Source organism: Carica papaya, chromosome 6, assembly GCF_054855325.1.
Source record: "Carica papaya isolate Zhongbai chromosome 6, ASM5485532v1, whole genome shotgun sequence".
Classification (NCBI taxonomy): domain Eukaryota; kingdom Viridiplantae; phylum Streptophyta; class Magnoliopsida; order Brassicales; family Caricaceae; genus Carica; species Carica papaya.
The window spans coordinates 35307345-35320426 of record NC_142314.1 but is presented as its reverse complement, the minus strand read 5'-3'; the positions used below and the strand labels follow the sequence as shown (position 1 = coordinate 35320426).

Sequence of the window (13082 nt, the reverse complement as noted above, 5' to 3'; positions counted from 1 at the left end):
CGGGTCTTCCCTATACCCCGTCCGGTATGAATGCCAAAAAATATCATCTCTCAATACTCTGTCTGGTATAAGAGTGAAACGGGTCGTCCCCCATACCCCGTCCGGTATGAGTGCCAAAGTATAAATCTTTGATATTACGTTCGGTATGAGGCAACGTTTATGGTAGGGTTCCTTACGTACCCGGTTCGTCCACACGCGGAGGAACAAATCTTTTGGCGGTCGGAGGTGGCTCCAGCATGACAGCAGGAGGCGATCAGCTCCCTTCCCGGTGACTGGTTCTTCTTCTCTGATGGGGGTGTGGGTCTGGCGGCTAGGGTTAGGGTTTGATGTGAAGAGAGGTATAGGGTTTTGTGTGAAAAGGGGTATTTATATCCGTCTCCTTTTTAATTTGGGCCGTCTATCGCGTTTGATTTGGACCGTTCGATCGCGTTTAAATAGGAAGTGAATCTAAACCATTCATCACGATTTGATCTGGACCTTCCGATCGCGTTTAAAAGGAAAACTGATATGGACCGTCCACACGCAGAGGAACAAATCTGAACCGTCTGTTCGCGGTCGCGTGGATTGCCAGCATGGCTTTCCGCGTGGCACTGCGCCAGCGTGCCTTGCCACGTGGCGCACTCTATTTTATCGAAGTAGCTGATCAGGCATCCTACGTGGCGTATTTTTCCTAAGATTACATCAAAGTCCCTCATGTCAATCTCTATTAGGTCTACATTCAATTTTCTACCTGCTATATCTATGATACAAGTTCTGTATATAACTTCTCCCAATAGTGTCCTACTCCCAGAAGTAGACACAAATAACACAGAATCAAGTTCTTCAAGTAATACATCAAAAATATATGAGACAAATGAATGCGAGGCACCAGTATTAATCAAAACATATGCAAGATGATTACAGATAGTGTACGTACCATGTATCACGTTTGGGTTGGCCTTTACATCCTGCTAAATGAGGTTGTAAGTTTTGCCCTGAATAAAAGGTATGATCTGGTTTTGATTCCTCGGGCACTCCCTCGCGTAATGCTGGACACTCCCACATATGCGACATGTATTGTTGAGGCGATAGCAAGGTCAGTCCCCATGATCTTTGCCAAAGTATTGGTAAGTCCTGTCGCGTCCTATTGTTGGAATCTGAGGAGGAGTCTGAGTCATTGGCCTAGGTCTCTTATTCTACTGAACAAGTGCAATAGGTACTGGTCTGCGGTGTGAAACTGGGGGCCTGAGGTTCCTTACTGCTAGAGGAAAAATGCAAAGGTTCCTCTCCGCTAGCTGTGCCTTGGCCAGAACAGTCAAGTAAGTACTGAGCTCGAATACATACAACTGCTATCTAATCTTAGGACAGAGGCCCCACTCGAACTTTCTTACCTTTCTGCATTCATCCATCATGCTCTCAAGGGAATATCGGCGCAACTACAGGAACTTTTGGGCATATTCCGATACAGTCATGTCACCTTGGACCAGGTACTCTATTTCTTTCAGATGTCGAAGATGCTCTGGGAGGTACTCTGCATTAAAGGCTATCAAGAATTGTTTGCAAGTGATAGGGACAGGCAGGATGGCCTGCTTGAGTTGCCACCAGCGGCCTACCTCTCCCACCAGCATGTAGGTGGCAAATATGACCCTTTGTTTGAGAATCACCCCAAGAGTCGTGAAGACCTTCTCTGTCTCAGCTAACCAGTACTTGGCCTTTTCAAAAGAAGATCCCCCTGCAAAAGTAGATGGGTTTAGTCTTTTATACCTCTTAATGTAGTCTGGTTCCATCATGGGATGAACTGGGTCCCGTGAAAGATGAACTGAATTATGCTGGGGACGGACCGGATGACCCTATGGTGGTATTAAATGATACGGTAAAGGCACCGGGTTGTACTATGGTGGTGTCGGGTGATGTAGTTGGGGCACCGGATTATACTGTGGTGGTGTCGGGTGGTACTGTGGCTGGGGCACTAGATCATACTGTAGTGGTACTTGATGGTACTGTGGAGGAGCGTGATCGTACCAGAGTAGCTCAAGATCTTCCCGCTGCAGGGGTAGCTCGACTTGTGGCAGCGAGGGAGGGTCAGATAGCTCCCTCCTTCCCTCACGGGCCTGTTGGGCAGTGATGAGTCTCTCCAGCATTTTCAAATAATCGGTCAACATCCTCTCGAAGCGAATCCTCTCGGGCTGCTCGGTTTAGTGGGGGTCTTCCTCTCCTCATCTATTTGTACCTGCATTTCATAAGGAATGGTTGAGTGGTAATTCATTCTTTGGTGTTTCTTAAGGTTTTTGTGTACGGAATGGTTCTGAAGAATGCAGTTCTGACACCAACTATAACAACCCGGAACTTGAAATGAAGTGAATTATAAATTAAGTGCGAAAGCGAAATAGTAGCGTTAGTGGCTACACACCTTACACAATAATTTAGAATACCCAATAGGGTTATGGGGAATGACTTTTCTAAAAAAATAACTAATAATCAAAGAAATAAATGAAAAGTAAACAAAATGAGCATTCTACTCGCAACCCTCTTCTGGATCGGGATTTAGATCCTGGTCCTCTTGATCTGAAATAGTTAATGAAAGAGTGAGCTACACTAGCTCAGTAAGAATGTCACACTACTCTCCGACACAGAAATGAAGGTTGGTAGAAATCATGAAAATAACTAATTGAGTTCTTAATTTAAGTAAATTTGTTTATCATGAATAAAATCATTTACAGCATACCTACCGTAGCAAAATTTTCAAAAGTCGACCTATAGAGGCAATAATATAAACAATATCATAATCTTATATTCAATCAGTTGGAACAATAACTTTCTCCTTTATTAAGTTACTGGTATCCATAGGGGTCTATAGGGAGGTCCCTATTACGCGTGAACCTTTATTCAATATTTTCAACTGACTGATCGTCCCCATAACTCGTCAAGTATGAGCGTCAAAAGATATCATCCCTTAATATCCCGTCCGGTATGAGGGTGAAACGGGCCGTCTTCATACCCCGTCCAGTATGAGTGCCAAAGTATAAATCTTCGATACCTCGTCCGGTATGAGGCAACGTTCACAGTAGGGTTCCCTACGTACCCGGTCCGTTCACCATCTCGTAGGATATCCAGTAAGACTACCATTCATTCATTCAGTTAATCAAATAATTTTCCGTGTACCTTTAATTTTTAATTTTTTAATTAACTGTAAATCACGTAAAACAAGCAAATACATGCATCAAGGGACATAAACGAATCATTATACCAATTCTAGTATGTTATCATGCGTTCGAAACAGTAAAATTAATCAATCAATTAAAACATGACAAGTAGCAATAAATAACCGGTTCAGGCTCCATTAGTAATCTTTAATTATCGATATTTCTAAATCACGCAAAATACCGTATTATTTATAATTAAACTTCAATTCCATAACAGGGAATATGGTGAGAGATTCTTACGCGAATCGATGTCCGAAACGTTAAGTTTTCAGCTGCGCCTACTAGCAGCCCTAAGTTCCCTGAATTTTTTTTCAGAGATTAAAACACGCTCCAAATACCTAGAAATACCCCAAAAAATCTAAAATCAGTGTTAGAAACCCTTTTCGGCAAACTTCGAGATTCTGGCACGGCGCTGTCGTAGTGCTCCGGCAACGGCACCGTCGCTTACGACTGTAATTTGCCTCGAGTTGGCCGTTTTTGGCCAGTTTCGGCCAATTTCACTGGTTTTGAATTCTTTCATGCAAAAAAACACATTAAGAGACCTTGATTGGCCGAAAAAAGTAAAAAAACATAGGCTTACCAACGGCAGGGTTTCCGGTACGGCGGCTCTGCCGGCTCACCTTCACAGTTGGGTGTTTTAATACGGTCAACCTGTAGAAAAAGGAATGATGATTATAATGGTGAAAGAATTGAATGAAACAGGAATCGGTAAGAGCCTCATCGGATGCGGTTTTTGCTTTTTTCTGCGGCGGTGCCGCGTGGGCTTTACTCGTGATTTTTGGCTCATCCACCGATCTTTTTGCTCCAATTTGACCATGAGAGTGTTCAAAATTGAATTTCAAGCAAATTAGAAAATTTTTACCTCTTTTGGCGGTCGGAGGTGGCTCCGGTACGGCAATGTGAAGTAGTTAGCTCCTTTCCCGGCGACTGGTTCTTCTTCTTCGGCGAGGGGGGAGGGGGTCTGGCGGTTAGGGTTAAGGTTTGGTATGAATATGGGTATTTATATTCGTCTCTTTTTAATTTGGACTTTCCATCGCATTTGATCTAAACCGTCCGATTGCATTTAAATAGGAAGTGAGTCGTTTGTTCATCGCGGTCACGCGGGTTGCCAGCGTGGCCTTCTGCGTGGCACCGCACCAGCGTGCCTTACCACGCGGCGCGCTCTGGTTCATCGAGACTGCTGACTGGGCGTTCTACGTGGCACATTTTTCTTTTAACCCTTAGTTTCCGATTTTTTTTTCAAAAACACTCATAAAATCTAAATTTTCATTCATTTTTTTCAAAATTATTTTCAATTTCATTCTCTACCTATTTTTTTTTTTATTTTTACATCAAATAAAAATTTATAAATTAAAAAATAAATTTTTATACATTAATTTTAAATTTATTTAAAATTAATTGAGGATATTACGATGAAGATTATTCACTTATTCCAAACATGGCCCAGACAGAAAGGTACTGATGATATTGTAAGTTTGAAAAGAATCAAAATTCTCTCTTTTAATTTTGAAGTGCAGTGGGCGTAAAGAAAAAGTCAAATTCTACATTCCCTTTAAACACTGCATCTCTTTCACATGCTGTATATATGTGTGTGTGTGTGTGTGTATATATATATATATATGTATATTTCAATGTTCCACAGAGTTTGGTCTGTGCTCGATGTTCCAAACTCAACTTTGGTTTCTGATTGTGTATTTTCAATTTTGTATTTTATTGGAATCGAATATTAATCACACACAAAAAAAAAAGTCAGATCTTAAAAAAAGAAAACAAACAGAAAGGGACTATATATATATATATATATATATTCTTTTTCATTCAGATTTTTTTGAAACTTCTAAACCCAACTATATATATATATATATATATTAATTTAGCTTGTATTAATTAATCATGTGCTTCTGTTTTTATTTTTTAAAAAATAAAAATAAAAATAACAATATTTTTAAATCAGCAAAATTGAATTATTTCAAGAATGGTTTTGCTATAATTTTTTTACTTATTAAATGCTAACAATAATTTAATCCAAATAATTAAAATAAATAACATAACTTAATTCCAATTCTAATTAAAATTTTAAAAAATTAAAGATTATAAAAATTAATCTCATATTATAATAAGGGATACGTAATAGAATAAATTATGCACATAATAATCATAATTATTTAATAATTATTTTAAGTTTGAAATGTTATTCGTATAATTTTTTTATAAAAAAAAAAAACCAATAATTATCTAATATATATTATATGGGGTGTAATTATTTGGTGTGTGTATATATATATATATATATATGTATATGTATACATAGGCTATCATCATGGTTGTCATGGGCCCACGTGGTGTGGACTTATTATAGATACAACATATGATCTGCCATCGAACAGATCTTTAGTTGATACGTCCAAAAATGATCGTACGATACGGATGCCTTAAATGGCTTTGATAACTTATACCCTCTAATTTTGACCACTTTGATCTTTTTAGATTTGAAAGACAAGATCACGAGATCTTGACCAAATTTTCAAATTGAAAGACTCTCTCTCCCTCTCTCTCTCTCTCTATATATATATATATGTTTGTATATGTATACATAATTTTTTGGAAATTGTATAATTAAAAAACCCAATGAGCAAAAAATTACAAATGATTTTCATATAATTATATAAATAATAACATAAAAATAAATAAATAAAAATAGAATCGGACTCGAACATAATTAATATATATAACTTTCATATGATACAAATAAGAATCGGAGTTTAATTTAATTAGGTAATTTAAAAAAAAAAATTAGAGTATAGTTGGACTCAATGGTAAGTGACACACAAAGGTTATGTACAACCATAACAATGACATCCAAACCAACTCATATACATACAAGAGCATGTTTATGTATATATATATTTATATGTATATGTATGTATATAGATGTGTTTGTGTGAGAGTATATGTTGGAAGATATATGCATCGATTGATTGAATTAATTATAATTGTAGTTGGAATTAAGTGAATTGTTACGTTGAGTACACGAAATGTTTAGTAATGGTGAAAGAGACATATTATACGAAATATATATAATGGGTATATATATAATTGTATATACAAATATGTATATATATATATATATATGTGTAAGCTCACATTCTCACAACCCGTGTTTATTTCCCTGTTTCTCGCCTTTATTTTCTTATCTCAATCGGTCAAATTTCATTCTCCTAAACTTTAATCAATTCCACCTCCCTAGCTACACACCTCATATATATATATATATATATATATATATGTAAATAGCGGGTTTTGTGGGATTCAAAAAGCATATTCTAAAGAATATACCCTTTAGATTCCAAAAATATAATTATTATTTTTAAATAAGATTCCAAAATATAATTAATTAGCCCAATATAATATTTTCTATAAATTATTATTGTTCAAAATTAGTAACAAAATTAAGTAAAATTTAATAATAAATTATAAACCCTGCATTTATTACAGTTTAATAAAAAAATATATTTAATTTAAAATACACATGGAATTTAATATAATTATATATATGTATATATATATATATATGTATATAAAGACAATAGAAAGAGACTAAATTGGGACCCATGACCACAAAATGCTGGAATTAAGTTCAGCAAACACATGGGTAGGCCCTAAATTGTTGCAGTTGCCACATGATGTTAGTTATATCTACCCCACCTGGCCTCTCTACAATCATATTATATATATATATATATAAATATATCTATACGTACATGTATACATATAGTGTAATAACTGATAATAATATATGTTAATATTTTTATAAAATTTATTTTTAATTAATTATCAAATATCTTTTTCTTCTTATTCATATTGTAAGTATCTCACTAAAATGTAAATTATATTTACATGTAATGTCTTATATTTTAAATATTGGAAAAAAAAAATTTGGAATTAAATATTCTGGGAATTTTAAAAGTTGACGCCGTTAAGCGCAATTAACGGAGAATCTGGAGGAGTCAGGATAAGTTATCATGGGGGCGACCACATGTGATTATTATATGAGGATAAGTTATCACGGATTCTCTTCTCTTCTCTTCTTCCCATCTACCTGAAACCATGAAACCTGCTGCATATTTGCCTACACACGAACATAACTGACAGAACCCGGCCTATATATACACAAATATATACATAACATGGATCGTGGGCATAAAAAATATTGAATATAAGTTCAGTAAAGTCAGTAGATTGAAAAGCTTGTCGTCTTATATATATATATATATATATATACCAAGAAATATAACAGGTGTGCATGTACTTCACCATGTTTTTTATGGGTCCACCTATCAGTATGAATGGCATATATATATATATATATATACATATAATGTTCAGATCCATGCCCGTACACATTATTTTTTTGTTTGACAAAATTTTCTACGGTTTGCTCAAATTGGGTGAAGTGTTATAATATTATTATATGATTATAACTGTATACTCTCTCACTTTGAAAATTATTTTTGACATTTTGAATCATCAGAAATTAAGTAGAAATTAGATAGTAACGTGTCTATTGTGTTCAGTTGAACATATACATATATATATATATATTATATATATGATATTTGTTGACAAACAGGTTGTAGTTTCTGATTCTTCCAATCTTCTCCAATAAGAAAATCAAGATTCAAGAATGGTTTAAACCCAAGCATATACCATTTTAACTTCTATTTCAAGTTCTAATTTTCATGTGATTAATTCATTTGATTTTTCTCTCTCTCTCGTGTGTGTGTGTGTGTGTGTGTGTATATATGTATGTATATATTAGTTTGAAATCTGGAAATCTGACCTCCATTTTTCAAGTCTGCATCTTGACTAGTGAGCCAAACTCCATTTAAAACTCAATTAATTTAAGCTTCGATTGAGTTGAATTCCAAACTCAAGTTCCAAAACTCTTAAAAATTTACAAGAGTAAGACCCCCTTAACACAAATCCATTTTTAACCCTTAAAAAAGAAATAGAATTTGAATCAAATTCATTTTGAATCTAACCCAGATAAGTAATGGTTTGGATATGCCATATAATATGCCTTGCTACATATACATATATATATATATATAAGAAGAAGAAGAAGAAGAAGAAGAAGAAGAAGAAGGAAGAAGAGAATCCCTTTATTTATATATATATATATATATATATATATATATATACACATTTGAATAAAAGTATCATGATTCCATCCAAAGACAAACCCATGTAATCTGCAATCATGTTACTGTAAAACCGGGAGCATAGTCATTAACAACATAGCTTTTATTCATAAAGTAGCAGTAGAAGTAGCAGTACAAACTCCTCTTTCTACCTTCTCCCTTCTCTAACAAGCCAAAACCTAAAAAGTAAAAGTAAAGGCCGGGAAATGCTATCTTACTCACTTCTCACTCTGCCTTTTTCTTTCTTCTTTTTCTCCTCACACTATCTGCACATTCTATACTTTCCAAAACTTACATCCATACTTCAAATTTTCAATTATCATTTATTACCATTTCTCTCAATCAAAATGATAATGGAGGAAGGGATTAAAGTAGAATTAGAATTACCCAAAACAAAAAACATGAAGACAAAAGGAAAGGGCTTTTTCTTCTTGGTAGCAGAGACCCATGTGAGTGTCTCTCTTGAGATACGGGTCTGCCAAAAATGGAGTTTTCTGGAACAGATCCGTGAAGGGTTTTTGTCCTCTGTACAAGCCAAAGACAGGAGAAGGAGAGCATGCTTGTCTCCTTTAACACCTCTAGATTTCATACGCCAGCCTTTCTATGTACAGTTCTAAGCCAGACATGTGGCTTCTACTCACTCCGCTATCTGCTCTCCTTAAGGTGACTCGTTCATTCCATGGAACTCCTCTCTCCTCCATTTACAATCCATGGGTGCCCTGCAAAGAATTTACAGTTTAGCTTTTCAGCTTCTTCAATTCATCCCAGAGATTCCATTTGAATGATCAACAGATTGTTTATTTGGTTAATATGGAAGAAGAACAACAACATGCAGAAATTCTTGGAATTCAGATTCTCTTTTTCCAAATTTTCTTGTATGCCAAACAGGGATAGAAATGATATTTCAAAATGAGATATAAATTTCAAGTTATTACCCAGAAAAAGAAAGGAAAACTTACTACTCCTAAAAGCTTCTTCTGCAGATAATCTCCCAGATACATTCCTAAAACAGGGACATCAAAACACACAGATTCCATCTAGACAGAAGAATCAACCATCTCAAGAGAATATCATAATCATAATCTTAAAATCAATCAACGATTCAGGAGTAAAGAAAATAAAATTGAAAACCCAGAAAGTAAAAACAAGAAGGAAGAAGTGAAGAAGAAGACTCACTTAGAGCTTGTTCTGCAGATAATCGTCTGGATGCATCCTTGCAAATCATCTTCCTCAGCAAATCCTTGGCTTCAGCAGAAACCGACCGGAAAAGTTTAGGAGGAAACCGGAGGTTTCCCCTGAGAACCGCCTCGAAGATCTCGCCCGCTGTATCGCCGTAAAACGGCGGGATCCCGGCCAACATTGTGTATAAAACGACACCAGCGCTCCACACATCCACCTTCTCGTCATACTCTCTCCCCATTACTACCTCCGGAGCTACATAATACGGCGTGCCTACGAGTCCTGTCAGCCGGCGCTCGCCACTCACGCCGAGCCAATCGGCAGAACCAAAGTCGCAGAGCCGTACACTGCCGCCTCTGAAATCGAGCAACACATTATCAGGCTTGACGTCGCGGTGAACGACGCCGTATCGGTGACAGTGAGCGACGGCCTGAAGGATCTGCTTCATGTACATCGATGATTCCGCCTCGCACAGGGGGCCGGCGGCGGCGACACGATCGAAGATAGTTACAGGGTCACAAAGGTCCATGACGATGAAAAGTGCATCATCGGTATCGTACATGTCGTGGATTTGAACGATGTTAGGGTGCGGAGTGAGAAGAGCCATGATCTTGGGCTCATTCTCAAGACATTCTCGGTCAATCGGGTCGGTCAAGACCCGCTTGTCGATTATCTTGCAGGCGAAGAATTCATTGGAGATCGGACAAAAGCAACGGGAGACAGTGCCGAATCGCCCTCGGCCAATCTCCTCGCAAAGCTGGTACTTCTCATTCAGTGCTTCGCACAACGCCATGGCAGTTGCAGATTCAAGAAGTCTGTGCCTGCTAAGTTGGTTTTCTTCCTTTTTTCTCCCTGTTCTCTTGTTCAAAGTCTGGTTCTGATTGTGCTGTCTGGAGCTATGGCGAGTGTTTTTTTTGAGAGGTTTTTGGTTAGTAACGCGGGTTTTATAACGGGAGAAGAGGATGCTAATGTATCAGAGCGAATATTCCGTTGGCAATCAAGTGAAGGAGAAGACCTTTTGAAATTACCATATTACCCCTCATGTTAAATTATTTTTTATTGTAGTTAAATTGTAATTTTATTTTTTAAGTCGGTCTAAATTTTAAAAATTATTTAATTAAAATAAACAAAAAGTAAAAAAATATATATATATACATTTAATTTGAACTACTTTTATTTATTCGTATGAGGAAATTATTTATTAAATTTATAATTATTAATACAATAATAATTTCAATTATATTCTTAATTATTATTTATATATCTTATTAATATAAATATTTGGAGTCTAATTTTTTATTTAAACATGAATTCATAATTTTTAAATTATATTAATATATAAATTATTATTTTTTATATAACATGAAATTGAAACATAAATTTCATTTGGGCTCATCAAGCATTTACCAAAGTATGAGTAAACAATCAACAAATACACTCATATACATACACATATACATATACATATACATATACATATACATATACATATATTATCTCATGTCATTTTCATAAACAACATTAGGCCTCACACAAATCTTCTCACTAATTAAATTATATAGAAATTAAGCGCACGCTGTTAACTTAATCACTGCATTTAGGTTTACTATAATTAATTAACATATGGTGTGTGTGTGTAGATATATATATATATATGTATCTATAGGTTAAAATGTTTAGTTGGGATGCTTCTAGAAGATTTGTCTTTACTCTCTTGCTTGTTAGCTAGCTTTGGATGTGCAAACAAAGGGCTGCTAGTGTTGTATGCATTATTTAAGTTGTTTGACTTGCTTTCTGCCTTGTGAGCTCCCCCAATCAAAATGAAATTCTCTTCTCATATTTTTTAATAATTTTTTCAAGTACATAATGTATGTATTTATCAATTACGTAATATACATATATCAATTATAAAAAAATATAAATAACTTTCAAATAATGATACATATAAAAATACAATTCAATTCAAATTCATAAACTATCATTAAACAAAAAAATAATTGTATAGACCAAAACTCTATGTATTTAATAAGAAGATCATTTGACGAATGGAAGCAAGCAAATTTAGTAAGAGAAATAGGGGACATCCGACAAAGGAGATGGCAAACTCTAAACCCTGGTTATTGAAACTGCAATGTGGATGACATGGATTTTGACGCATATTTGCAGGTCGAGTAAGGAGCGGTGGTTACAGACTCCACAAGAAAAGTTATAGTTATTTTCTCTGTCCGACTTCAAGGATGTCGTACACTATATTTAGTGGAGTTACTCGGATGTCACAATGCTCTGCAATATATCGTATCCGACGTTCGGGGGCTAGGAACTGTGGAGGTTGATACTCAACTGGTGAAGATTGTATTAATATCAAAAGAGGAAGATCGCTCTGAATACAGTTACATCATAAAAAATTACAAAATATTATTGAAACTTAGATCAGATGTATCCATTTAGAGGCTCGGAACTTTAAATGAAATGAAGTTCTAATTTAAATGCGGAAGCGAATAATAGAGTTAGGGTTTACATTTCTTACACAATAATTTAGAATGTCCAATAAGGTTACGAGAATGTTAATTCTAAAATATAAACGATAATTAAAGAAAACAAAGCGAATAAATAAGCATTTTAAGACAACTTTCACTAATATTTGAAGGGAGTTCGGATGGTGAACTACTCATAACTCTCTTGCTGATCGGGATCTGGGTCTTGATCTTCTTGATCTGAAATAGTTAATGAAATAATGAACTACACTAACCTAATAAGAATAACACACTAATCACAGATACGAAAAATTAAAAATTGGTAAAAATAAAAAAAATAACTAATGGAGCCTTTACTTTAATTAAATACATTTAATATAAAAATATTTGTTTGATATGTACTATTATGAGTTTTCCAAAAATAATCTATGAACACTCATATCCATACCACTAGATATTTTTACGCATCAAAGAACAAGAGACAATATTTTTTTTTTATTTGCTTACTGGTATTCTTGAGGGTTCATAGGAATGTCCCACTACGCGTGAATCCATATTAAAACTTGTCAACTAACCGGCTATCCACATACCCCATCTGGTATGAGCGCCAAAAATATCATCTCTTAATACCTCATCCAGTATGAGGGTGAATCGGACCGTCCCCATATCCCGTCTGCTATGAGCGCTAAAAGTATTATCCCTCAATACTCTGTTCGGTATGAGGGTGAATCGGGTTCCGGTATGAGCGTTAAAAATATCTTTTTCGATATCTCATCTAGTATGAGATAACATTCACGATTAGGTTTTTATGTATTCGGTCCGTCCACCATCTCTCAGAATATTCAATAAAACAACCGTTTCATTAATTCACATAACCAGTCAATTCTCGTTTACATTTAATTTTCACACAATAAGATAGTGTGATAATTATCATTTTTATATTTTTTTTGGGGATTATGAGTTGAAACTTAATTAAAAACATAGAGTTCACTACTTTATAAATATATTATAAGTAAATATTTAACTCGATATAATCGATAATTTAA

The 13082-nt window shown here is 35.1% G+C and overlaps 1 protein-coding gene across 3 annotated transcripts; it reads right to left on the bottom strand.

Moving 5' to 3' along the window:
* Window positions 1-8465: 8465 nt before the first annotated feature.
* Window positions 8466-10497, bottom strand: PPCK2 (phosphoenolpyruvate carboxylase kinase 2). 3 transcript variants are annotated; one of them, XR_002538533.2, is made up of 3 exons: window positions 9560-10497; window positions 9343-9420; window positions 8466-9102 (listed from the first exon to the last, which is right to left on the bottom strand). XR_002538533.2 is itself a non-coding variant. In XM_022033009.2 (2 exons), exons 1-2 carry the CDS (start codon window positions 10353-10355, stop codon window positions 9056-9058), a joined length of 843 nt encoding a protein of 280 aa, XP_021888701.1. In that variant the 5' UTR covers window positions 10356-10496; the 3' UTR covers window positions 8466-9055. The 3 variants fall into 3 exon arrangements, 1 of the variants encoding a protein (XP_021888701.1); XR_015821765.1 differs by having other exon boundaries at window positions 9343-10496; XM_022033009.2 differs by lacking the exon at window positions 9343-9420 and having other exon boundaries at window positions 9560-10496.
* Between the last annotated feature and the right edge of the window lie 2585 nt (window positions 10498-13082).

Bases quoted from the DNA above. Each gene is read 5' to 3' on its own strand.
- PPCK2 (XM_022033009.2), bottom strand. From the start codon at position 10,355: ATGGCGTTGTGCGAAGCACTGAATGAGAAGTACCAGCTTTGCGAGGAG. The intron at 9,103-9,559 runs GTGAGTCTTCTT...AATTCTTTGCAG, and splicing joins ATCTGCAGAACAAGCTCTAA to GGCACCCATGGATTGTAAAT.